Raw genomic sequence first — 26,468 nt, 5'->3', positions numbered from 1 at the left:
TTTTGGTCTGAATGAGAAAATGGCACAAGGCATTTTGTAAGAGCTTCCATGTTATGTTTTAGTGAGCAGCGACAAGACAAGCTCAATGGCTAACTGCAGTTATGTCCGATCAAAGTATGTGAACTACATGTGCTTGTTTTGCTCCTTGACAGGCTCAGATTACTTTTCTGCTAGCTAGTACGTTCTTGTCCATGCGTTCCTTGATATGCTCGATACGTCCAATTACATTTATTGACATGAACATAAAGGCAACAAATGTCAATACGGGGTCAGACTGTCCCATGATGACAACATTTTGCCATTTTGGATTTCTGCGCTGTCTTTTTTTTTTTTACGTTGTGTCCTGCCTCCTAAAACCCAGCCTCCATCCCGTCTGACAGGAAAAACTTTGAACACCCTTTGAGGGACTCGTGTCAATGAGAAAACTCAGGAAGACTTCGATTATACTTCTACTTCTTCTTCTATTCAGGGGCAAGCTCTTCTGTAATTTCTGATTTCATGTGTGAAAACAGTTTTTAGATTTACAATCTGAGTCACTGACAAAAGTTTTCTTGAAATGAGGCCGGTTGCAGCTATCGCGGCCCAGCTGCCGACGTGGAAATCAACTGGAGCACAATGAGTGATTTAGACCCCGGTTTAAAGTATGTAAAAATAGGACCCAGGTAAAAAACAAAAACTTTGATTTGCCCTTTAACTTAACTCATGGTGAAACACACAGTCAAGCTAATTTGAGAGTTTGCCCTATTGCCAGGGGGAGCTGTACAATAAGATGCGTCCCTGATGTTCATGATCTACAGGAAACTGTTTGAGCAGATGCTGACTGGCAGTTTTATTAAACATTTATTTCAGCTGTATTTTTCTCTTTTTTTTTTTTGTTTTTAAATTACTGACTTTTTAATGATTTGTGTTTGTAATTCATTTGTTATTACCAGCACCTGACCTAATAAGAACAGAACTGCCATGAAGCACAGGCTCAAAGAGTCGTCCGTTCACGATCATCACATCAGAGTAACACGTGATCCTTTTTTGGGAGATCGCCTTGTTGATCAGCTCGCATCAAAGTGATAAAACATCCAGCAGCATCCCGCCCATCACCATGTGCTCAAGAGCTCCATGCTAACAGAGACTAAGTCTACTGAACTGTACTTCATTTACAGACTTACAGCGTAGTTACTGAACCTGGCTTTCATGATATGATCATTAGATTTATACCAGGACATCAACCAAAAACACTGCTTTGTCCTTGGGGGAAATATATTGGTAAGACTTTAAATTAAGGTCAAAATGTTCACCATTAACTAGTTGCATATTAGCATGCTAACTAGTAGCATACTGGCTGCTTATCAGTCATTATTAAGCTCTTATTAGTACCTTATTTATCATGACCATAGTCTTTATCTAATAGGTCATTAACTAAGAGTTTACCCTCCTCATTCCTGCTTATGTTAGGAAGTTGTTGAACATGAATTATGATCTTAATAAGCTTTTGCGTACTTCTACTGTATAAGGGCCATACTAATAAGTGCTTGATAACGGCTAATAAGCAGCTACGCTAATAGCATGCTTATAAGCATCTAGTTAATGGTGAATGTTGTGACCTTCATTTTAAAGTGTTACCCTTAAATTGTCATTTACGATACAGATGTTTCAGACCTTAAATAAGATGCTTGTCGCTCACAACTTTTTTTTTGCTATTAAACCAAACTAAATAAAACTTGTGGTCAGAACTAGGGAATTCAGAACCGGGTCGTAATGAACTGTTATATGGTAAGGCTTTTAACAATCATACAAGTGTTTTAATTAGATGTAAACAATCCTCACAATATTTAATAGTCATTTCTTTGTTGCTCGTACCTACATTTACATTTTTGTCTTTTTATGATGTAATTTCTTGGAGTACTTTCAAACGCTTCACATCGCTTGAATCTGTACAACCTCAGCTACAAGATTACAAACAACAACATTTCTCCATTTTAACTTTTAGCATGTTGTCTTTGTGCTATTTTCAATTAAAAAAAGGGTTTTCATGTTTTTTTTTATCATTACATTCTGTTTTTGTTTACATAACGTCCTAACTTTTCAGGATTTAGGGTTGTATGAATAACAGATTTATCAAGGCGAACCCACCATGTTGTTTGCGTAATCTGAAAAACAGAACTATTGTTACAGACATATTAACTGAGTGATTCTGCAGCAGGCCATAAAGACCGGGATGGTTATGGTGTCACTGTTGTTATCACTATAGGTGAGCTGACAAGACAAGCCAATCTCCTACAAACTGGTTTTCTTTCCAGCAGTCTACAAGAAGCTGGTCCCAGGTCTGCCAACACTGAGCTGAGTCATCATGGCTGACCTTGTCTTCACAACTGCAGCCCAGGTCGTCCATCCCCGCAGGAACGAGGCCAGAGGCCGCTGGCCTGGAAACCTCCTCTGGCATGGCGGGTCTGTAGAGGGGGCCTCTCAGCAGGTGGTTCAGACTGCCATGAGTCCCGTTGTTGGGAGCCGGTTTCAGACCGAGGAGATCTGACAGTGAGAGGGATCAGTCTTTTAAATTAAAGAATGAGTGGGAGCGGTTACACAGTAGAAACAGTCATATGTATCATGACCTTCGGCGCACACATCAAACATATTGAACCATCGAAACATCAGAAAAACACGGCTTACCGCACATAACGTTGTAAAGCTCGATGTTTTCAAAGGCTGGAACTTTAGTCCTGAATTTAAAAGTAGGTCCATAGCCTAAGAAAATAGTCTGAAAAAAAGTTGATAGAGTTTAAACAATCGCTTTCCACAAGCCAATACAAAAGTGTCCAACGTCATGAGGTCAGTGAGTACCTGCATGCTGTTGATCTTATTGTCGTATCCATGGTCACCGGCGAAGCCACAGTGCCTCCTCCCTTCAGGGACTCTCCTGTATTGAACCAAACATCAGAATTTGGCTGATGCAGATTGTGTTTAGACCTCGTTGACCTGAAGGCTTCACATGAAAGTTCAGACACCAGCGTAAAGGTGGAGACCTGTCGTCTTTTAAGTGTCTCCACAGATAGTCAACAGGCTGCTACACGTTTGTAGGAAAGCATCAGTCAAAGTCATTTCTAACAGTGGGTTATGAGTTCTCATTACAAAGAGTGATGCTGATCACATCCCTTTAATCGAGCTGGACTGGACCTCACAGAACAGGAACCTTTTTCTAGCCCCTACTCTCCCAGCATCATGGACAGAAAAAAAAAAGTCCAAGGTTTTCATGGAATTCTCTAGTGGAGAGCTCCTCTTCAAAAAGTCCCCAGAACTTTCTGGTCCTATAACACCTTTACACACTGGGTGAAACTAAATACAGTAGAACTGCAGTGTGTTGTCAACCCTCCGCTCAGGACAACCATCCCTTCACAGAAAACTCAACCACAGTCCTCTAATTGAAAAACAGCCACTTCTTATTAAGTGTCCATTTAAACACTACTTCCAGTTATACAGCTTAATATATATATATGTGTGTGTATGTGTGTGTGTGTGTGTGTGTGTGTGTGTGTGTGTGTGTGTGTGTGTGTGTGTGTGTGTGTGTGTGTGTGTGTGTGTGTGTGTGTGTGTGTGTGTGTAAAGGCTCCAACTCTCAGCTCACAGCTCTGGTGCCAGCGATTAGCCCGTCCGTCTACCTGAGCTGCACAGAAACCTCAAAGATCTCTTTCATTTAGCGACCATGCGCGCGTGTGTGTGTGTGTGTGTTTGTGTGTGTGTGTGTGTGTGTGTGTGTGTGTGTGTGTGTGTGTGTGTGTGTGTGTGTGTGTGTGTGTGTGTGTGTGTGAGAGAGTGTGTGTTTGTTGATGTGTTGAAATATAATATAACTCCCTCAGGTAACAAACCAAAACAGCACAACAGCTTCATGAACACACACACACACACACACACACACACACACACACGCACACACACACACAGCGTGGTAAGCTGAGGCGGTTTGTTTTCACTCGTGATGACTTCATGTTTTACTTTGTCACTGAATCGCCGCAGTTGACCCGTTCAGAGGTCCACATCGAAACGTCCGTCAGAGTTTCTTTTCAGAACGTCATTAATGTTTCAGCAGCTGCACGTTTCTCAAAAAGGTGTTTGTTTGGTTTTTTTTTTACACGAGGGTGGCTTTGGGACGTCACATCTTAAAACCTCTCAGCACTACGTGTGTTAATGATGCATTGATAGCAGCCCGTGTTGACATAAAATGTGTTCTTAAGTAAAGCAAGATGTGCAGTAAAAAAAAAAAAAAACAGGCTAACAGATGGGTGGGCTGAAAATGCCACATCAACACTGACTGAGTGTGCAGAACCTCAGAGCACCTCGCTGGTAGCAGATGCAGCAATAGATCAAAAACTAAACGAGTTTGGACGTCTTTTTTCTCACAGTGCAGACAGCTCAGGATTTATAACTTTTGGCTGTTTGCACTTTTTCCTCCAACTTTTAAACTGCCACCTCTAGGTCACTCAGTAAACGAGACTGATGCAGGAATACAGAGAGCATGAGGAGGAATGCATTCACTCTAATGCAATCCAATAACCTCTCTGCTATCATCCAGTCACAATCAAGCTTTTTTTAATTCATTATTTTTAACAGAAATAAACATAAAAGCGCAGATATGTGTGTAGAGTTACATATTAGACAAGTTGGTCTTAGGCCAGATACTGTATATATGACTTTCACACTTGCAGAAAACTCCTGAAAAGCTCCTGATATTTCCAGGAGGCGCTGTATGTGTGAATGCAAAGTCAAATGAATCGCTTGGACTTAGCACTGCTAACGTTAGCCACACTTGCCAAAGCCATTTCACATAGTTTAAACATATAGTAATGCAGGTCACACAGTGCCACACTTTTCAGCAGCATTCAAATTGAGTGGTCTATTTTGGTCGTGAAGAAAGTGTGAACTTTTTCAAATAACAATGACATAGAATACATGCAATACGGTTTTGTACAATATTTAGCCGTGTGAAAAAAGCTGTGCTAAATTTTGACTTTTTTTCTAATTTTTCAAAGACTTTACTAGTCTAAGTTTATGAGTCTGTTATTTCATTATTATTTTTTTTAAAGAAATTAGTCGCAAAGTACATCTCCAGTCACAAAGATTTCAGTGGTAATATTTTTCACTTTCCTTCAGTCTGTAGAAAGTTCACCATGTGTAAGGTTTGGTCTCATGTAATATACAAACATTGCTTGAAATCACCCGTTTATTAAGTCCTCCAGGTCATTGTGACGTCACCATACCTTGCAACGTGCCACTTCCTGTCCACCAGCAGGTGAATGTCTTCAATACGCCGGTTGTTGGCGTAGTGCAGTCTCTTCGGCAGGTGCTGCTTCAGGTACGGCTTAAAGTGCTGCTCTGCTTTCTTACACTGAAACACGGAAACACTCATTGGTATTTTGATTTACAATAGACTCCTTTTACCCAGTCAGAACATACAACACTTTTATTTAAGATTTAAAGTGTCACCTGTGTAATACTGACTTAAAGGTCCCATATTCTTCTTTTTCTGGTTTTATATGCTCTTTAGTGTGTTTTCCAAGTGTCCTGTGCATGTTTAGGCACATCTATGTGCAAAAATTCAAAGTCCACAGAAACCCGGCTTCTCCTACGTCCTCCTGTTAGCTGTAGCATTAGCCGCATGTAACGCTCGGTTCTAGCCCCCCTCGATACAAATTTTGTCAGTCCAACGTCATTGTCAGTGTGAGATCACTGATCTAAGCCCGTTGGCTCGTTGTGGCAAGCCCTGCAGCTCATGTTGAAGTTTCCGAGACGCGTGCTGAGCAACTGACCAATAACGACAGAGCGGATCGGCAGACCAATCAGAGCAGACTTGGCCCACGTGGGGTCTAACAGTGTGGGCTCAGCAGAGCGTAGCTGACGGACTCAGAGCGTAGAGGGAGCAAGGAGGAGCAGTACATGAAAACAGACACTTTTTTTCGGACTTTAGCTATTGTGAACGTACAAAAGTAGGAACATAGATTAAATATACGAACCCCAAAAAGGGCAGAATATGGGCTCTTTAACAGAGTATCATATTGTGTCATATCTGTAACTGTGCATTACACTCAGACAGACCTCCGCTTTACTACTTAAACTACTTTGCAGTGAGTTTTTCAGAATTTGCAATGGTCCATATATTACAATATACAGTGCATTTTATTTTCCTCGTAATGTTGGTAGAATAATGTTGTAGAAAGGGTTGCATATTTAAACATATATATTTGTGTTTGGGGCAGATTTGGTGGGCATGAGTTTGTTTGTTCCAAGCTGGATGTTGTTGTGTGGTTGCATAGAGGGACTGGCTAGGATAACAAGGAGCACAGTCTTTGATATTTAAGGAGGAATGTGCAACATTTTACACATAAATACAGCAGAAATTAAGTATATCCTGTGTAAATGTCTCTCTGAGTCATGACTGTCTACAATGAGTGAGAAGCAAGAGTCCCGCTAGCTGTACTGTTGTCTGAGCCATGTTTACATCATGTTTAAATGGACGGGACGGCTTTGTGTATAAAGCTGCTTAAGTCAAGGACTAGAGAAAAGAAGAATAACATAGCCTACTCGCTTCTAATTTGGATGTCATTCAGTGTCAATTTTTTGTGCAATATGAAGCTACGAGTTAACCAAAGCATCCTAACATTAGCCTGCTAACACAACAATGCAGGACACGGGCAATCTCATTGATAACTCCTTCATGTGAATGCCAGCAGCGAGGGAGGTGTGTCGCTGGAGGAGAGAGGAGGCTTCAGAATAGCGGCGGTGTCACCAAACAGCACTTTGTTTTGGTTTCATGCATGGTGCTCAAGGGCGACATCTACTGGCCATAAAATCGCCTTCTCCGGTCAAAACAAATGCAGACCGTTCCTCATCGGAATCGAGACTTAGGAGGAGGACATGCTGCGTTGCTGCGTTGCTGTCAGAGAAACCAGTTCTTCAACACAGCATGATTCCTTAATGTCTGATCATATAGTAAGATATCTTACATATTCAGCCTTTAAATTAAGCTTTACACACGTTAAATGTTTTTCATGCAGGTTCTGGTACTTACTGTCAGGTTTTCAACAACAGCCTTGGGATCATCTGAAAGAGGAACAGAGGTGTGAGACTGACCCGACAGGTCAACAAAGCAAAAAGAAGGTACATGAGCAAGATAAAAGAAGATTAAGATATCTTGTTACTCTGGTCAAACACTTGCAGGACAATGTTTCCAGGACTGTAGGTACTGTGCACACAACCAAATCACTGTGTCCTGTTTGTTGATAAAAGTGTAACAGACCAGGAAGAAGAGGACAGAACACATGAAAGATATGAATTGACTGCACAGACTGGATGTAAGAAGCATTAATGACAACACTCCCGTATTTCAAGGCCATCTCCCGGCCCCCTGCGAGTTCACTTATTTCTCACAGGAACCTCCCTACAACCTTTTTAGCTAGCTTTCGCACCCCTTCACCCCCATTCTTGTGTATTTTAGAAAACCGAGATGTTGGCAGGTATGAGAGGAGGTGGGCATTGCCCTGGTGATGTCAGCCATTGGTTTGTGGACCATTGGTTTGAAGACTTGAGTTCAGCACTTTGACCGTTTCCATCTTAGTAAAGTGACGATGTGTGGAGGTGGGAGCTGAAAGGTTAGCAAACGCTCAGCTATAAGCTAACTCTAAATCGGTCGGGCCGTGTTAAGTTGCACAGTACACGCCACATAAAGGCATAAAGATCCCTCCTTGAACTGCTGACAATCTAAGCACCATATGAGTGGATGTCAAGGGAAGTTTGAAAAGGGAAACAAAGACAAACCTGAAAACAACAAAATGTCAAAAGAAAAACAACATCATGAGCTTTTCTCTCTCTCTCTCTCTCTCTCTCTCTCTCACATTTTGTGTTGTTGGGGTTTCTCGGGCGTATTCGGCCCAGAGATCCAGGGGTGAGGATGATGTCATCAACGTTGGACATGTAGTTACTGAGGAACTCTGTGCGGTCGCAGTGGGCCTCTTCCATACCTGAGGACACACAGGAGGGTGAGAGTGTGACACTAGCTGGTGAACCCAACAATAAAGCATCTTTGCCTCTGTTTTTTATGCCCCTTGGCTCTTTTAGCACTACGCTAACAGGGCAGGTTTCTCAGGTACTCACGAAGACCCTAACGTGTGTCAAATTAGGGTCATAGGTTTAACAATAATCCTCCTCTATCTAAGATGCTGTTCCCTTACGCTTCCCTTGTCTCCTACCGTTTGAATTTAGGCAGTGAGCCCGACAGCATGACGAGCTGTCAGTCGTCTCACACCTTTGGGCCGTAAGGCTGCCTCTAAATTAAATACTTATAAATACTATAATATATACTTTTAAACTGGAATGAGCGAAAGCCAGCGTGCTTCGCGAAGGAGTCATGGCTAGTGGAGTACCCTGACCTGCTTAATATGGAGAGAGCGGCCAATTTCCTAAGAGACTTTGATAGGAGTTGTTGTGGGCCCTGGGATATTGTCAGGAGATATCTGGGATGAGAGACTGTATGTTATATGGGTTTATGTGCCTCTGCAATCTTTTGATTAATGTACAGGGTCCTTCTGGATGTATTAAATAATATCTATTACACATGTAAAACATCCTATTTAGTTTGTACGTCTTTGTACCCTTACATCAGCAAAATGTCATGTACCCCCCCCCCCCCCCCCATGAGTCGTATTTTGTTTCTCGGTAGTTTGCATGTTTAAATGTTAGTTGTTGCGATTTTTTTTCCATCGTGTATCTGTTTGTTTGTTTTTTCTCCTTAGCTTGTATTTGTAGATTTTTCCGTTTCTCGAAAAATGTAAATAAAAAAAACAATAATCCTCCGCTGAGCTTCAGTGTAGCTGTGGTGTGTGTGTGTGTGCGCTGAGCATGCAGGTAACATCTACCACACAACTTGTTACCTAAATAGAGTTTTAAATCCAGCATGATGATTTTCTGTTTGTGTCAGGGTGTGTTTGTGTTTCAGTGTGTCTGTACCGTGATCCCCCACCAGGATGATGTTAACACAGCGGTGCAGTTTCATCTGTTTGAGTCCGTCCATCAGCTGGCCAACAATTCTGTCAATCACCCTCAGAGGGTTGTTGAGCTGAAACACACAGGTGAGTCAGAATCCAACGATTGTATGTGTCGATGGTGGACACAGAGAAACTGTATGAAAGTGCATTTGTATTTGTGTGACTGGTTTCTTTTCCTTTAAAAGCACATCTTCAAAATCCCTCAACACAGACGCAGAAAAACTGTACTCACTTCCGCACTCAAGGGCCCCATTTTGTGTCCGTACGTGTCTGGTTGTTCAGAGTGCATGGCGTAAACATAAGGCCTGAAACGAGATGCAAGTCACGATCGTCATCATATCAGTATTTCATGTTTTAAGCAGGGAATCTTGTGCAGTGGTCGGAAGTGGGTATACTCATTTAGAAATGGTTCTCTTTTACCCTCTGCTACTTTTCCTCCATGTTTTATGGGAAAATGAGTAATGACTAAAACGAATAGTAAAGGGTAAAAGATAACTGTACGGGCTGCAATGGCCGAAACAAAACCCACTCTAAATGACAAATAAAAGTCTTTCTGATTTTAACTGCATTGCTCAACTCAAAGCCACCGGACTCAATAGACAGAATCAGGAATCTAACCATGCAGAACACATGAGCTGTTTGTGGACAGCTGCCTCAATTGGTTATACAACTCCAACTCTAACTAAATGATTGTGGCTCCTTTAAACCATCGAGTCTTTTGATCAACAAGAAAACAAATCATTTTTATTGTCAATGGTGGCTGTGAAGAGAGGAAAGTAAGGACTCTTCCCAGTTTAAAATACATAATCTAACTTAACATGAAAGAGTACTTTACATACAATCTGAGCCTGTCACTACTTTTAGTGGCTCTACTTTGATTAGCTACATTTAACCGTAGCAATTACGTTGCATCCTTTACAGCTTATTTTTTCGTCTCCTAATTTAATCAATCTCCTGGAACAATTAATTTTCAAACATTTGGACCCATAAAAATATCTGAATTCCTCTGTACGTAAGTATTGGACGAACAAGGTACACCTTCATTTAATTTAGGATATCTGGAGGAAAACATGCCAGGTTATTTGAGTTTTTTTTTCATTTCAGAATGTAGCATTTGGACTTCACTCGAGAAATTTGTCATATTCAAACCCATTGGTAATGATGGTAACTGCCAGCAAATAATACAGAGACATACTGTGTATTCATTGTTAAAACCGCCAAACAAGTGGCAACCTCCGCTGTTGAAAAAAGAAGTCAACGTTGAATTGCAAGAAAAAGTGCCGACTTGAGGCTTGCTGCAAAAATGGAATCCCCATTGGGTCACTTATTAAAGGGTTCACTTTATTACAGCAGAAATAAATATGTGTACAGGCAGGTGCAACAAAGTTAGATGAAGCATTTCCAATATGGCGACCACCATCGTTGGGCTTCAGAACGTCTGTTAAGAAACTCATAGCTGACATCACTGAGACTACGTCCATGTTTATATAGTCTATGAATATAACGAACCACCCCCCCCCTCTCTCTGATCTGTGGCTGCAAAAGACAACACCATTAAAAAATGAAAAATGAGGATGAATTAAAAAGTTTACCTCTCTCCTTCAGGGAGATGCAGCCACTGCAGCATGGCCAGTATCCGCCTCTCCAACGGGATAACACTGGAACAGGAACACAATGAAGGAGCACGCTGGTTATCATTTGCAGAAAATCATAGCGGATTTCCATAAGACATAAACAGATGCTTCTCGAACCATTAAAGTGTTCCTCTAACTCTCAAAGAGCCTCGTAAAGTTGAGGGCTGTGGAGTAGAACACGTTTAAAGCCCTCTCACTGTTTCAAGTGTTTCAACGTCAAAGGGGGCCTGTGTGCGGCCTGCGTAGTGATGAGGCCACCAACCGAGCAGCTGGCTGTCATACAGTCCACAGCTGTCAAGCATCAAGCCCATGTCTGAGGCCCTGGACGGGGCTCCATGTAGGAGGCAGTGGGGGGGGGGGGGGCACTCTTATTACACTTGACAGCAGGCTTCTCACTCCATGTTTTCACTTTTCTATACTTTGAACTGAGGCTGTCACAACACTAGAATTTAAAACTTAGATACAGTATGATCCTAGACAAAATGGCAAACCTATGCTGATGCAACAGTATTTTAAAAAAGAGGTCATGGGCACCCAATACTGTGTTTTTTTGTTTTATTACCCCAAACAGAAGGCAAACTCCTGCACACTGCCTAGATTGCCCAAAATAACACGAAACGTTGCTAATGTATTAGTGCAACTTAGACAGGGCTGTCTTTATTTTGCTCGGGTTTGAATTATGATTGAGGATCTGAAGGTATTTTTTAAGCTCTAGTTCTTTGAAAACCATCATTAAAGTCTTTATATGTGATTTTTCACACTTAAATGTAATAGAAATCAAATATATCCTCTGAAAATAACTCTGTGAGTCATGACTGTCTACAATGGGCGTAACACCTGAGTCCCACTGTCTGTGATGTTTTCAGAGTTTTCAGAGTCCTATCTTCACTTTGTTTACATCGCCCGGACGGCCGGCTGACTCCTCCCCTCGTGTATAAAAGTTGTTTAATTGAGGGACTAGAGAAAAGAAGAATAACATACTGTACTCACTGCTTAACTGTGTTTCTAGATCACGCTCATTTCAGGTAAATTTACATGCAGTGTGAAGATACGAGCATAATAAAGATCGCTAGCATTAGCATGCTAACACAACAATGCACCGCGAGTTGTTTTGGTTTCATGCTGGTGCTCAAGGGCGACATCTGCTGGATCCAAAAAATCACATATAAAGCCTTTAAGTAAAATAACAAAGACTGTGTCATTCTAATGTTCATAAAACACGAGGTGTCTGATGGCGTTTGCAGACTGCCAGGTGAAGGCAGGATACTTACGCTCCTGTTGCATCATTGGATTATAACAGAGACAGAATGGGTGAAGATGGAGAGGGGAAATAAGCTTTTACTTGTTCCCGCTCCTTTTTGGACATGTCACTTAAATAAGTGTTTGACAGATTTTAAAACTTCCCACTGTTTGTAATTATAATTTATTTTCTGTCTGTTTTCTTGTGTTCACCTTTGTCTCATGTATTTCTATAAGCCTCCCGTAGACAGGTGTTGTAAATTAGCATTTAGCTAAAAACACTAAAAGCAGTGCGTCTGGGACTTGTGCATAGTTAAATGTTACAGCACCAAGGCTACTGTTTGTCCATGTCAAATTAACAAATAAATAAATAAATAAATTAAATTAAATCAATGGTGTAACGTCAGAACCAACGAGGCGGAACAGCGCTGTGTGTGTGCACATGTCTGAGTGTGTAGGTGAAGCTCCTGCTGTGTGTTCGCACGCTGTGCCACTTGTGCTTCTGTAACTCCTTGAAGCAATTTAAAATCACACACTGGGACAGTAACATTCTGCTGTTTGATACAAAGGTGTAATGATTTTCTTTGGAAGGTTTATTTTTAGTGTGGAGAGAGAGAGAGAGTTGGAAATGACATGCAAGAAAAGGAGCCACAGGTTGGACTCGAACCCAGGCCGTCCGTCTGGAGGTAACTTCAGCCTTCGTACATGGGCCACTGTCACCCCCCGCTTTTCACCCCGGCAAAAGCGTAATGATTGCAAAACTTTGTCGTGGAACCGCAATCCGGCTTAAAAGTATCGAAAAACGTTGACAACTTTACTGCTCGCTGTGTTCACACTCTGCAGTAAAATGTTCCCTCCTCCCTCTCTTTCTTCTCCTCTCTTTCTTCTCTGCTTGTGGTTAGAGGGAGGAGAGGACCTCCCAGACAGCTGAGCCCAACACAGTCAACCAGTCATCTACATGTAGCAACAATCTCTGGTCCACATCACCATGCCAGTCAGGCCCGGTGCTCTGAGTCTAAACTCTGAAATGTGTTGTCTACATTACCCCTCTGTGTCTTCTCTCACACCTCTGTCAGTGCCAAGTGTAAGGAAAGCACTGCAGCCCACACTCTGCCCCCCCCCCCCCCCCCTTGGTATGTCTGTGACCCTAGTTCACAGAAGAAACCTGCACAGTGTCAATAGGACCATTTGCACAAATTGCTGTAAAAACAGCCCAACGCCATCTCTCCGCTGAGATCTGCCCCTCGCTCCATCAAAGCCTCCTCTGTGCAGATAAATGTGGGCTTCGTTGTGTGTCGCAGTATTTTGGTTCAGCACAGCAGGAACATGAACGGACATGTTCTGATGACCTGATTTGATTATTGCCCCAAAATAAGTCACGGTTTATGAATAATTAGTAACCAGACAATGCATCTGCAGAGCTTGTTGTGGCTCTCTTACACCAAACATGATTATTTAAACTGCAGAGAGTTTGTGACGCTCGGTGTGTTTGGGCAGAATATTTGAAGGTCATAGGTGGCACTTGATTATTTCTAAAGCCTTTTTCACACATGCAGCCCGAGAAGATTTCTAGACAGGCTGTCCCTGACGTCTTCCTCAGTTGCTTGCTCACATGTGCACCTCACATTGGGAGAGTTTCCGGGGGTGTTAGGGAAATCTCAGGAGGCAGGACATGATAAAAAGGAATGATGACGCAGAAGTGGAGGATGAAGAGTCGGCGTCTTATGCTTATTGTTTTAGCCCTTATCACAATGCCAAATGTAAAGGGAGTGCAGAGGCGCTGCTGTCAACAGGCAAGATCAGGCAACTGCTTGGGGCCCCATGCCAGTGGCGGGCCCCCTCGAGGATGACAATGTTAAAAACCACAGAAGGGTCTAAAATGTGCAATGTTTGCATGACAATAGGAAAATTCCGTAAGGCGGCCCCATCTGACGGCACTCACTCTCTTCTGCTGCTTAACGTTGCACCTTCCGCGGGTATTGCATTATGACGATTGTTCTTTGACCTTTAGTATATTTATATTTTGAAATGACAAAGTTGTTACTGTTCTTCATGTTTATGAAATTTAAGGACATTTTCAGTTTTCTGGCTGTGTTACAACACCTCTCTAAACTTTTCTCAGAACCAAATTCCTTATCTCTAAACATCCCTTTAACTACATTGCTTCATGGGTTATGTATGTTTATGTTGTGTCAACATGCCTCTATGAATTCACAGATACTTGGGTTGTGTCCTTTAAACTAATTTATGTGTGAATGTCAAGATCGGTTTCACCGCACTTGGTGTGGAGTTGTTTGCAGACTTGGACTAACAGGTGTAGAGGAAGCTCTGTGCAGGGCAGCGTTACCTTACAAGTCGTATTTCTTGTCCTGCTTTTGACAACATCAAGCTCACACTAGCTTCTACTCTCACTGTCAAAATGTTTGGATGTAGGATCTGCATGCTCTAAAAGCCTCTGTGATCAATTTACCTTCAAAAAATATGAGGGGCGCTGTGGCTCCTTTCCCGCATGTCATTCCCAACTCTCTCTCCCTGATTTCCAACTCTATCCACTGCCTTATATCTCCATTAAAGGCACAAAAAGCCACAAAAAAATCATACAAATACACAAAAACTTTTCTTCTTCATTCCAAATCAATAAAATCCATACTGTGTTAAACCCCCTAAGTAACAAGATGTGCAGTTCAATTATTACTGAGAACATAATTTAACCAGCATCAGCACCATTACACAACATTTTCTGATTTGAGGAAAATTCATGTTTTTTTTTTTCTGGCTGTTGAAAAGTGCGGGTGGTTGTAAAGCCTCCAACACAAATATGAAGCGCACTCTTTCAGGGCAATCTAACGTGTCCTTACCTGGTACCAGAGCAAACACATTACAACAAATTATGCATTCACTGTATTAAACAAGCTACATCTGACTCCCTGTGATTTTGTTGATTCACAAATCACTTAACAGGAACAAATACAAACATGCCAAAAGACACTATTCAAGAACAGCTCCGACTAAAGGAGACACCTTTAGAGTCTGAGCTGTGCTGTGAGTGTGTTATAGAGGCCTTAAAGTCTCATCTCATGTGCTGTTGTCCTTGACCTAAAGCTCATTCTGACCCTGATATCCGCTCCTACAAGGCGTCGACTAAAGAAACTATTTGGTTATGAAATGAAATAAACTGTCATGGGCCGAATTTACACAAATTTCCAGAAGATCTCCAAACAGCATGCTCCTGTACTTCTTAATCCTGTACTTCTGAATGCACCAACAGTTCCAACCAGCAAGTGGAAAAGAACATACTTTAAAGCAGAAAGAGTGCTCAAGGATGGCAACAGTTGCCCAACGGTCTCGTAATATAGAAGTCATCAACCCCCGCGGGCTTACTGAGCGTTTCCTGCTGTGTTTACGAGTGGGCTCGCCTGACCTCTTATGTAGACTTGACTTAGGGTGCCGGCGAAAAGTTGATGTGACAATTCAACTGTTTGCGTTCACACATGCAACTCAACACATAAAAGTCTGAAAATATTCAGGAGTTTTCTGCATGTTAAACATCCACATTATCCATCCAATTACAATTAAAGACAGAAATAACTTGTTGGTTTGTTTAAGGGCTAACTAACTGCACCAAGTGATAGGTCTGGAAATGTTTTTACTGAAAATAAAATGTAGACTTACACGGGCCAGAAGAAGGTTGCAGCCTTCACTCCCTGTTTTTGTGCTGTGATCCAGATCTAAAAGACAAAGAGTACAATCATTGTAGATCATAATATCAGCCCGACAAAGATTAACGGGATACCAGAGCCTTAAACTGGACACAAGCAATAACAAGAGAGCGAGAAAAACCAAGGTCATGCTGTATTCAGTCAATGAGCCAATCTGTACTCCAACTGATACGAAAACTGTTGGTGAGCCCTACACGCTGGCTCAATATTGTGTTTGCTCAATTTGGCAGAAAGTTGAATTGTCTTTTTTCTTTTTAAGGTTCTACAAGCCTGGAGGGGTTTACAGGGGCCCCCAGTACTTTTTCTCTTCAATTTAATACTTTGGTAAAACCTTTTTACAGAATACTTCAATAATCTGATATCCCCAGTGAGCACTAGTCACAAAAGAGCAAAAATACGGTGACAGAAATGATGATTGTAGCAGCATTTGACTAAAAGTCATTTTGCAGCCGTGTGCGCAATCTCGTTAACACAACAACGTGTTTTCAACTCGTTTTATTTTTCATACAAAAAATATTTATACAGGGCTTAAACGCATAGTATGTAAATCCTGCCACCAGGGGGATCTCAATCTAAACAAAAACAATAGATGATGTCGAGGCTGTGGGGGAATCATGGGAGTGATTCTCTCTGCTACACCACCCCCACCCACCGATGAAAACAACATTTTGAGTTGATTGTAGTCGAGTCAAACGGGCGAAACTGAGAATATGTTTCACGTTAATGTATCCAAGTATCATTTACATGATGTTTTTATCACAGCAGGACATACAGCAACAGTACGGAAGCTTTCAGAAGCATTTCTCGCTTTCTTATGCAGCTGTCTTTGATGTTGTTTCCATGACGATGATAAACATGTCATGTCTAGATATTTTAGTGTTTTAGCAAAGAGCCGAGGTCGGATTCAGACCGGCTGCTGCGACGAGCACTGTAGCCTCTGAACATTGGCAACATAACTTTTTAAACGTCTTATTGACGGTGGACATAGATGTCTCGTAAATATCTCACTGGGTTGGTTTTCATTCATTTTCTGGAAACACTGGAAATCTCAGACGGGAGTCTGTGGAATAATTGGTGTCGGTTTGGGGTCCTTTTTATGAAATAGTTTGGGAACTATTGCTTTAAGGAAAACCACAAAAACTGAAGCTCTTAAGAGTTTCTGACTACTTGATGTTAAAAGATTTGGATCCTTTAAAAACTAGAATTGATCCCAACCCAGTTGTCATGACGACACAGAAACATCTGTTGCTCGTCAATGAAGAGAAAACTTATAAGACTTCTGTTGGATCTGAGTCCTGCCATATCTACTGCAGTTGGCTTCAAAATGAGTCTTTCCTGCCTCTGCTGGCCTCTGATCTGTCAGATGAAATGAATAACACTTCGGTGCAAAGCCAAACACAAAATTGATCCATCATCAAAGGGAAAACGGGAATCCAAATCTTTCCAATACACAAGCACATCATATTTGAACTACAGATGGATAAACAGAGAAGAGCAGAAGAGAAGACAGGACTCACCGGCTGTCCTCCCCACCAGCGATGGCTGAGTTTCTCTCGGCTTCTCAAAGTGAAGGTGGCATCGAACACCGGGTCATACATGGAGTTTCCAACGATCCCATGAGACTCTGGGTAGAGACCCTGAGAGAGATTCAAAATGAGATCACGTTTGTAATTATTATTTTATCATGCCACTTTTATATCTTAGTGTTTCTATAGCCTAAAAGGGGTTTGTGCTCAAAGATGCTTCTCCTCATTCTCTCAGCAGTTAAATGGGCTCAATCCTTTTTTCAAATGTTTTTTCTCTTGATATTATTTTCCTGTTATTCCTGTTTTTGTAGAACAGGATGGCTACAGCCTCCTAGATAGTGTTGTAGTCAAGACCACACTAACCGAGACCAGAGTGCTCTGAGACCGAGACAACACCAAGACATTTAGGGATTGAGACCGAGACAAGACTAAGACCGTCACTGAAAAATCATCATTTTGTGAGCTCTCTGTGCAACTGTTTAGCTGCTTAAAAAGATGGCTGTCACAAAACGTTCTTCAATTCACTTCTCAATAAAACTTCAGTGTCTCTTTGTTGGCTCTGAAAATGCCACAAATGACACTATACAAAATCAGCAGCCTACCTACCAACACATTTCAAACCAGCATAAAGGAATATTGATGTCATTTTTTATTTTAATATAAGTGTATACACCTTGTCAACATGTCAATAAATAGATCAAATATTTCTTCGCCCTGCATCACGCAGAGCATTTTGAGCCTGAGGCGCATTTTCTTTGGCTTAAGCTGGCAAACAGTTACCTGAAAGTTGTTAAGGAACCTAATCTCTACCTTAAAGGGACATGGTTCAGGGTCAAAAACATGGTCCATCCTCATTTAAAGCAACAAAGACCACATTTTGATAAACACCTAAACTCACCGTCACCTCTTAAAGCAACAAAAACACACATTTGATGTAGTGTTGCTTCAGTAAAATGTTGTCTGTTTCTAAATGTAAACCTCTCTGAAAAAAAAGTCCTTCATTTTAAGAAATGTTACCGACGTAAGCGGGCCAAATCAACTTATTTACTTATTTGTTATACCAGTTATGTTGGATTGAGTACAGCCATTCCAGGACCTGCACAAAGTGAGGATGTCAGAAAAGACAGAAGAAGAGCCAGCAGGACAGCGCTAACACTACTGATCAGTGTGCATACGTTGATAGTGATACAATAAAATCAGATCCTGGGAGAGAGCCCATTCACTGGACCTGTCTGGGGCCCAGCCGTGGACGGGACTGTAAATTAGGGCTAAAAAAAAACCCACATAAATGTAGTGTTTTTGTTTGACAGGAGACGCAATGGTCATCTGATGAAAGCAAAATAACTTTGCTTGGACATTCAAAGAGCTTACAGAAGCATGAGCTACTATATTTTTCAAATCCACAGTCACCAAAGTGAAATGCCGTGATTTTGGACGGTCCTTTGTTGATCGAGCCTTGGCTATACCTTAGCTTAATGCTAACTCTCGCAGACATTTGTAATCTCTGAAAGCACATCATGCCATATGACACATACAGTTTGTGTTAGCATCTTAGATTCTCTTGAGTCGTACCGTAGCCAGTGAGTAGAGGTTGGGGAAGGTCTTCGTGGGGTAAACAGGCCTCATGTATGGAGCATGGGTTCCACATGTTCCTGAAAAGAAAAACAGAGCAAAAGAAAGTGTCAGATTTGCGAAGAAAACATGCATCAGTTGGGTTAGCTGTAGATTCTTCTTGTGGCTCCATAAATCAGCAGATAACCAAACAGGGTAAGTATGAAAGGGGAACATCTTATAGGTCTTACTCAGTTTCTCGATGTTGGGTATGACAGTGCTTCCTCTCTTCACATAAGAAGCTCTAAATCCATCCACTGATAGCATGATGAGTGGTGGGCGCACAAACCTGCACACACAAACAAAAAAAAATACACCAGAGGGGGAAAAACACGGTTACATGACATCAAACTTCGGTGGGCCTTTCATACGTCACTGGAACGTCGCTCATTTTGCTTTGCAGACATGCTAACATACCCAGCGGGACATTCAGCAGTTCTGATCTCCTCGCAGTCATCCTGCAGCCATGAAGTGTCTCCTTCAAGAAGAAGATCAGAGGACGCAGGATGGATTAATGAAAGGAAACCAAAGTCATTAAAGATATATTGAAGTATGCCTTTAGCCTCAAAACCCTGTGGAGTGTGAGCAGCTACATGTGTGTGACTGACAGCTAAACTGAAGTAGCAGAGGCTTGCATTGTAAAGTGAATTTAACCCACCAAAGTGATCTTTTTTCTGTTGTCCGACTTAACTAAGCTATCAATTATAGGCCATGGCCCTCTCTTCAATATATATAAAGGTCATGAATTATACTCCTGGGCTGCACAGTGCTGCAGTGGTAAATGATGTTGCCTCACAGCGACTCCTGGTTTTAAAAAAAAATACTAATCCCACTGTTGCATCCACCAAAGTGCTCTGTGGATGGACAGTAAAGCAGCAACTTGAGTTACGAGAACGTCAAATCGACTGAAGAGACAGCACATGATGTGTTTGAGTCTGAATAGCAGTCTGAGTTTCCGCTGGTCCAGGGTCAGAAAACAGTCCGAAACCAACATTTTTAAACAGACAAAGCATGTTTATTTCAGCCCTGTGATTGAAAGAGTCTAAGTGTAGACACACCGCCTATCGCCCACTGACAGCTGGGATCACACCAGCCACCCGCGACCCCGAACGGGGAAAAGCGATAGATAATTGATGGATGGATGGATGGATATTATTCTCCTTTTCAACTAGTTTAATTAAGTCTCAGATGTGGAAGCGTCACCCACCTGGGGGAGGGCTTACTGCCCTATGTGATGTCACAAGAAGTGTATTTTGCATGACACGAGACCTTTCAAAAGTTTAAAATGTGAGCGACTGCACACTTGATGACACGTAAAGACTGATTAAACAGTTTTGGTCGTGTCGTATGTGCAGAGCAAACGACATGAACAAAACAGCACACAGCACACTAAACGGATTCATTCACCAACAACCAGCAAAATGGTACAAGCAGTCCAAATTCAAAACATTAGAGAGCGCTGTCTCCTCTTGCCCCCTCCTCCCTAGAGACGATATGCAAGCAGGATGCCATGTGGTGGACACTGAAGCTTCAGTGTTTAGCCATTTCTGCACCGGTGTTTAAACCTTTCTGCATTCTAACCTCTCTCTCCATTTTTCAAAAGCATCTCTAATGTGTATCCTAGTTTGACCATGTTTCTGAATGGGAGCTTATTAGCAAAATGTCAAGGCTTTTTAAGGCGAGTTAAGCTGTCATTCCCCATTTGATCTCCTGATTTCCCACTGTATCCACTGTCTTAAAGGCAAAAACAAGATGAAAAACATGACTGAAGATCTGTCATTTTTAAAGCTTTGGTACTTTTGAAAGTCTAACAACGGATATCTTTTATAAAGAGGGTTTTCTGCTGGTCTCTGAACACTCTTGCCCTCTCCGCACTCTCAAGATTAGAAGGCCATTATGTCCCTTAAAACCCTTAATCTTGACAGTTAACATATTCACTAAAGCCACATTATGAAATACAATATTAGGCACCTTGAAACATACAGTATATGAGAGTTAAAGCTTCAAACCTTTACACAGTGTCTTGTAGTTGGTGCAACAGTCTCCTCTGGCCAGACAGTCATCAGAGCAGTGGCAGGCATGCTGTTCATTTCGAGTCTCTCCACACCGGTCTTTACTGCACTCATAACCCCCCTCTGTGTTCAGGAGAACAGAAGGAACATTAGACCAAAGAGTTTTGACAAAGAATCAGCAGATAAAGAAAAACCTTGATTTAGACAAGCGGAGAAACCACAAGCTTGGATCAGACCAAACGATCTAGCTGAAGGTTGTAGCTCAAAGTAGGATCTCATGCAGTCAGGGTAACGAGCTGAGAACAAGCGTGAAGCCAAGTATCATCATTTTTCAGGCACAGGGAGGATTACAGCGGTGAGGCAGTGGTAAACCAAAGACCACCAGGCTAAAGGAGAGAACATCAAAACAGACCGCCAACACTGGAGGCAGCACAGGAGAAATATTGACAGACCAGCAGAGAGAGAGAGAGAGAGAGAGAGAAAATCAGAAACAGAGAGAAATAACAACAAACAAGAACAGCTCCAGCCAGCAGCCATGAGAAGGTAATGATGACGTTTTTGTTCAAATGAAGCTAATTTTTAAGTGCTTGTTTTACCACTGACAGGATCAGATAGTAGTTAAAACTGTGGAAACAGTTTTGTGTTGGAGTCATTTGCTTTTTTTTAAACCACACACAGTTACATTGAGTTGATTTAAAGCCACCAGACTCAGAAAACACTAACTTATCCTCACAGAACACAGGAGTCCTTTCTCAAACCAAAAAGTCACAAATTATTCCACAGCAGTTGTAGTAAAACCACAGATTGTATAAAACGCGGACATAGTCTCTGTGACGTCACCCATTGGTTTTTGAAGTAGAGTTTTGAATCCCACAACGGCGGTGGCCATATTGAAAATGTTATCACAAACAAACGAACTTTCAAACAACCTAGAGGTAGGCGTAAAGGTAAGAGGCGAGGCGGGTTCTTTAGCCTCCTAGCAAACAGCTGCAACGGGGGCCTGCCTGTCAGTCACATCCTAATTATGCAAATGTATGCATTAAATGAGACCGGCTGTGGTTCAGTGGTAGAGTTGATCGTCCCTCAACCAGAAGGTCAGGGGGTTCAATCTCCAGCTCCTACAGTCTACATGTCAAAGTGTCCTCGGGCAAGAAGTGTAACATCTTTTAAAATATCTTAAACACCAACATAATGTTTTGATGTGTCTAAAGGAAGTGGAAACCCTTGGTGTCGAAAATGGAAGCCAATATGAAAGTGTCAAAACTTCAGCTTCTCTAGTGTCAAGTCTGGCTCCAGAAGCCCATTAAGACCAATATTAAAATGTCCATATTACTGTAGAATTTAGCATATATTACATCCTGGTTCAAAAACTGTTTTGGTCTTGAACGCTTATTTCTTTGGTAAAAACTGTACAGATGTATTTTATATAACCCATATGTTTTGAGTCTATCAGGGCTAAGAGTGATGCATGGGTTTGTGTGAATCTGGACGTTTTTGAATGAATGGCAGGTGGGCTTGTTGTAGCTGTTTGCAAGCTGGCTTAAGGCCTACCTCAGTTTAAGATCCTTGCTTATTTCTCGATTGATTGAAAGTTGGTGGAGACATTTCACCCAACGTCTTGACTTACAATACCCCTCTTCACTGTGACTTTCTTCATGTTTTATACAGCCTACTATCCAAAGTCGCATTTCACCAGTTTACCTTTGAAGAGACACTGACAGATAAACAACTATATAGAAAGAGTAAAATAAAGAAAGAAATAGGAGTACCTGTCCGAAGGCAGAGCTGGTCAAAGTCGGAGCAGCAGCTGTTGTAGGTCTTACACAGGTTGTCACAGCGACAGTTTGGTGGCTCCGACTCCGCCAGCTCAAAACACCTGTTCCTGCAGGAGCCGGAGGTCGCCACGTACGGAGACGCAGAGCGAGCTGAGAACAAAAGACACAGAGGTCATTTAGTGTTTAGAAACATCTCCTTGGTGGCCCGAGAAAATAGCAAAAAAAACAAACGTATGAAATGTTGAAACAGAGAAATGTCATTGTATTATGAAAATGATACGCCCTATTACAAGAGGTCTCAAGTTAATGTCAATGATTGCATTCCATTCGATTCCATAACATGAAGCCGATGGGTTGCATGCTCAATTTTTATATATATGTTAAATGGTAAATGGACTTGAGCTTTATCAATAAATCAATCAATCAATCAATTTTTATTTGTATAGCATCAACTCATAACAAGTGTTATCTCGAGACACTTTACAAAAAGCAGGTAAAAAGACCTTACTTATTGTTATATTACAATATTACTTTAGCACATTTCTTCACTTTTACACCGCAGTTCATACGTACACATTCACACAATGATGGCAGAGGCTGCTATTTGCTATGTTAAGTGACCATCAGTATTATTATTTCATACAGATTCACACACCGCTGACGAAGCAGCGGGAGCAACTTGGGGTTACGTGTCTTGCTTAAGGCTGCAGGTGCTGGGGATTGAACCTCCTACCTTCTGGTTGAGCGACGACCGACTCTACCACTGATCCACAGCTCAGTTTATTGATAGATAATTGATAATTAGGTCCAGACACGGCCGGAAAAATCTACAGGCTACAATCGAAGTCAGTACGCTATAATCTATTCTGTCACAATGAAGAATCATCCATGTCCACAGTAATATGGTTTTTCATTTTTGTAAATATAAGAAACAACAACACAGAGACACTTTTCTTTTTTTTTTTAAAGGAATCATTTCCTTTTCCTTTAAGAAAACCTAAACATAGAAGTGACAAAATGTCTTTAAGTCAAACTCAGGCATGTCTAAACGTGAAGTGCTCTCCTGAGACCTAACAGGGTGTAATTCTACCTCGGTATGAGGACCCTCGAGTTCCCCTGAAACACAACCAAACTTTTGTCACACTCAGGATCTAATGTACAGTGACCCTGTTTGGCCCTCAGCCCGCGGTGTGAGAACCTCACAAGCTTAACTAAAGACATCCTGGAGATCTGAGAGGGAGACAGCTTAAACATACATGGCTCCGTTTCTCACAACATGCTCTCTGTCCACCAAGTCGTGAAAAACAAGCTCTCGCTCTCAGAGGATGCCAACAGGACTTTTTCAGCTCGTGTCTCCGTGTGGACATATGTGTGCGTGTTTTTTTTTTTTTATGTGCCTATATGAAGGAACTGAGGTGGAACACTTTAAATTCTGCACGCTGCGCAGCCAGTTGGCAACAGGAGAGAAGATGGAGCGAGGTACAGCATGTATACTCTACCTGCTAGAAGACCCACACCTTATTGGATTCAGTGTGAGGACTTCAGGCCAAAGGTGAAAAAAAAAAAAAGTTAGAGGAATTTTTAATAACTTGATCTCTGTTCATGAACTCTTTTTATTAGAAAAATCTCCAGTTAAGAGGGGATTTAATCTCCTGTGAGGGACTTTAGACGATTATGAAAACAGAATGAGATTATTCTGATGCCTCCGTTTGAGCTACAAAATCAAACCAGACCAACAGCGAGAAGATTGATTATTTATAATATATATTAATTTGTTACGCTTGTCACCTCTGCCGACAAGTCAGACGAGGTCATTAACGTCACACTTTGTTTACACTGAAGTTCTTTGGAGTCATTTCCTGATCAGTCTCAGGTAGGGTGTCAAAATGTCGACTTTTCTGTACGTCAACTTTTAAAATGATAAAATCTCTGCTATCTTAATGATCGAAAGTATCAAAGTACAAGAGCTTTAAAAAGCTACCGATCTTCAGTCATACTTTTTTTTTTTACCAACAGCTGCCGTGATATAACAACGGAGCACTCTCTAAATGGCAACAATACTTTGGTTATGTAATGTAGTTGCTGAATTTGGACAGTGTGCAGGAGTTTGCTTTTAACTTCTGGTAAGTACAAAAAAAGAAATGACCCAACAGAGGGTGCAGAGGACTTTTATTTTTTTGTATTTATCTTGTTGTTGTATTAAACAGGTATCAGCATCATTAGATCTTTAGTATCATCATTAAATGTCCGACCTTCAGCTGTGGTCATGACCTATGGGAAGTGACAGAAAGAATAAGATTGTGGATACAAGCGGCCCAAATGAGTTTCCCATGGAGGGTGGCTGGACTCAGCCTTAGAAATAGAGTGAGGAGCTCAGACATGCACGGAGTAGAGATCGAACGGAGTTATTTGTCACTTTTTCCACATGGAGCTTTTATTTGTCACTTATTCCACTCGGAGTCACTTATTCCACTCGGAGTCACTTATTCCACTTGGAGCTTTCCGTTCTATCCTGAGGGACCAGATAGTGTGAGACCATTGAACAGTGCCTGTGTTTTTAAAATCTTAAATTGTTGTTTTATTGTTGTGTCAAAGCTCCCGCACTTTCTTTTTTTTTTATTGAAAACACGATGTTGTTGATCGAGACTGTCACTTCATTGTAACTGTTCTTATGACATGTGCTGCTGACCTCTCGGCCAGGTCACCCTTGTGAAAGAGATCCTGATCTCAATGGGTTCTTTATCTGGTTAAATAAAGGTTCAAGAAAAAATAAAAGAAAGGGTGGTTTGGGCATATGATTAGGATGCCTCCTGGACGCCTCTCCATGGAGGGTTTTCCCGGGCAAGCCCAATTGGGAGGAGACCCCGGGGAAGACCCAGAGTTCTGTGGAGGGAATCGTCTGGAATCCCCGAGGAGGAGCTGGAAAACGTTGCTGGGGAGAGGGAAATCTTGGTTGACTTACTGTGCTTGCTACCACCGATACCCGACCTCGGATAAGGGGAAGAAAACGGATGGACGGATGGATATTTAAATTTGGTCTGCCATGGCAATAGACTATGTCAGGATATTAACCACAGCCCCAGTTTCCGTTACACAAAGAAAGGTTCACTTTCAGAGAGTAAAACACTGGAAGAGAGAGGTTTCATTTCTGGTATTTGTAAATCTAATCTTTGAAACAAATGTGATCCATGAAATCACATCTGTTACATTAGCTTGTTATTGTCACTGACAGACTCAGATCGTTACTCTAAATGTCTGATAATATAACAGAGATCCCCTTTAGAGGAGGACCTTTATGTTAAAGTATGAATCTGGGAAAAAAATACTAATAATAATGTTTGGCTGAGATGTTAGATAAGGACTTTTATTTTTGGGGGGTTTTTATTTTATTTATTTTACTGACAGGACAGTGGGCAGAGTCAGATTCAAACCCGGTCCATCCGCCGTAGAGGATCCAAAGCCTCTGTACACGGGTCGCATGCACAAACCGCAATGCTACAGGCTAGATACAGGTTAGATAAGGAAGTTGTCCGGATGTTTTCTTGACATCAGAGTTGCAAAAACTAAAACAACAAACATAGAAATCAGATTTTCTCACCTCCTAGAAATTAGACAAACACACAACTTGCAGTTTAAATATTGTGTTCTGCAAAAAAAAAACAGCGTTTGGTGAAGGTGATTGTGATCTTGTTTTTGGATTTCATGTTGATTTAAAGTTGCATTGCTAACAGATCCTATAAACAACCTGTGAACAACTTCAGTTACAAACCCCCGATGAGAGAAGATGAATACAAAGTGTCAAAAAGTGAAGAACAGATACAGCCGGCCATCACCTGCTGTCTGCGGGCACGGTGGAGCAAAAAACCGCTTCCCTCTGGTGCAGACGAGTCCTATAGAGTCTGAACCAGCTTCAGTACTCAGACCAT

General features: G+C 41.6%; 1 protein-coding gene across 2 annotated transcripts in view; it reads right to left on the bottom strand.

Moving 5' to 3' along the window:
* enpp2 (ectonucleotide pyrophosphatase/phosphodiesterase 2) overlaps positions 1 to 26,468 on the bottom strand; it is a 38,663-nt gene that overhangs the window by 9,163 nt on the left and 3,032 nt on the right. For both annotated transcript variants that reach the window (XM_061049586.1, XM_061049587.1), the window contains exons 3-18: positions 22,537 to 22,692; positions 20,765 to 20,890; positions 19,173 to 19,233; positions 18,947 to 19,044; positions 18,717 to 18,796; positions 17,136 to 17,255; positions 15,572 to 15,627; positions 10,619 to 10,684; positions 9,259 to 9,331; positions 8,989 to 9,097; positions 7,878 to 8,003; positions 7,055 to 7,086; positions 5,247 to 5,374; positions 2,836 to 2,911; positions 2,665 to 2,752; positions 2,354 to 2,523 (exon numbers count right to left, since the gene is read on the bottom strand). In XM_061049586.1, coding sequence (XP_060905569.1) covers positions 2,354 to 2,523; positions 2,665 to 2,752; positions 2,836 to 2,911; positions 5,247 to 5,374; positions 7,055 to 7,086; positions 7,878 to 8,003; positions 8,989 to 9,097; positions 9,259 to 9,331; positions 10,619 to 10,684; positions 15,572 to 15,627; positions 17,136 to 17,255; positions 18,717 to 18,796; positions 18,947 to 19,044; positions 19,173 to 19,233; positions 20,765 to 20,890; positions 22,537 to 22,692 — 1,565 coding nt within the window. The remainder of the gene's footprint in view (positions 1 to 2,353; positions 2,524 to 2,664; positions 2,753 to 2,835; positions 2,912 to 5,246; positions 5,375 to 7,054; positions 7,087 to 7,877; positions 8,004 to 8,988; positions 9,098 to 9,258; positions 9,332 to 10,618; positions 10,685 to 15,571; positions 15,628 to 17,135; positions 17,256 to 18,716; positions 18,797 to 18,946; positions 19,045 to 19,172; positions 19,234 to 20,764; positions 20,891 to 22,536; positions 22,693 to 26,468) is intronic.

This window comes from Labrus mixtus, chromosome 11, assembly GCF_963584025.1.
Source record: "Labrus mixtus chromosome 11, fLabMix1.1, whole genome shotgun sequence".
NCBI lineage: Eukaryota > Metazoa > Chordata > Actinopteri > Labriformes > Labridae > Labrus > Labrus mixtus.
This window is presented reverse-complemented; position numbering and strand designations above follow the sequence as displayed.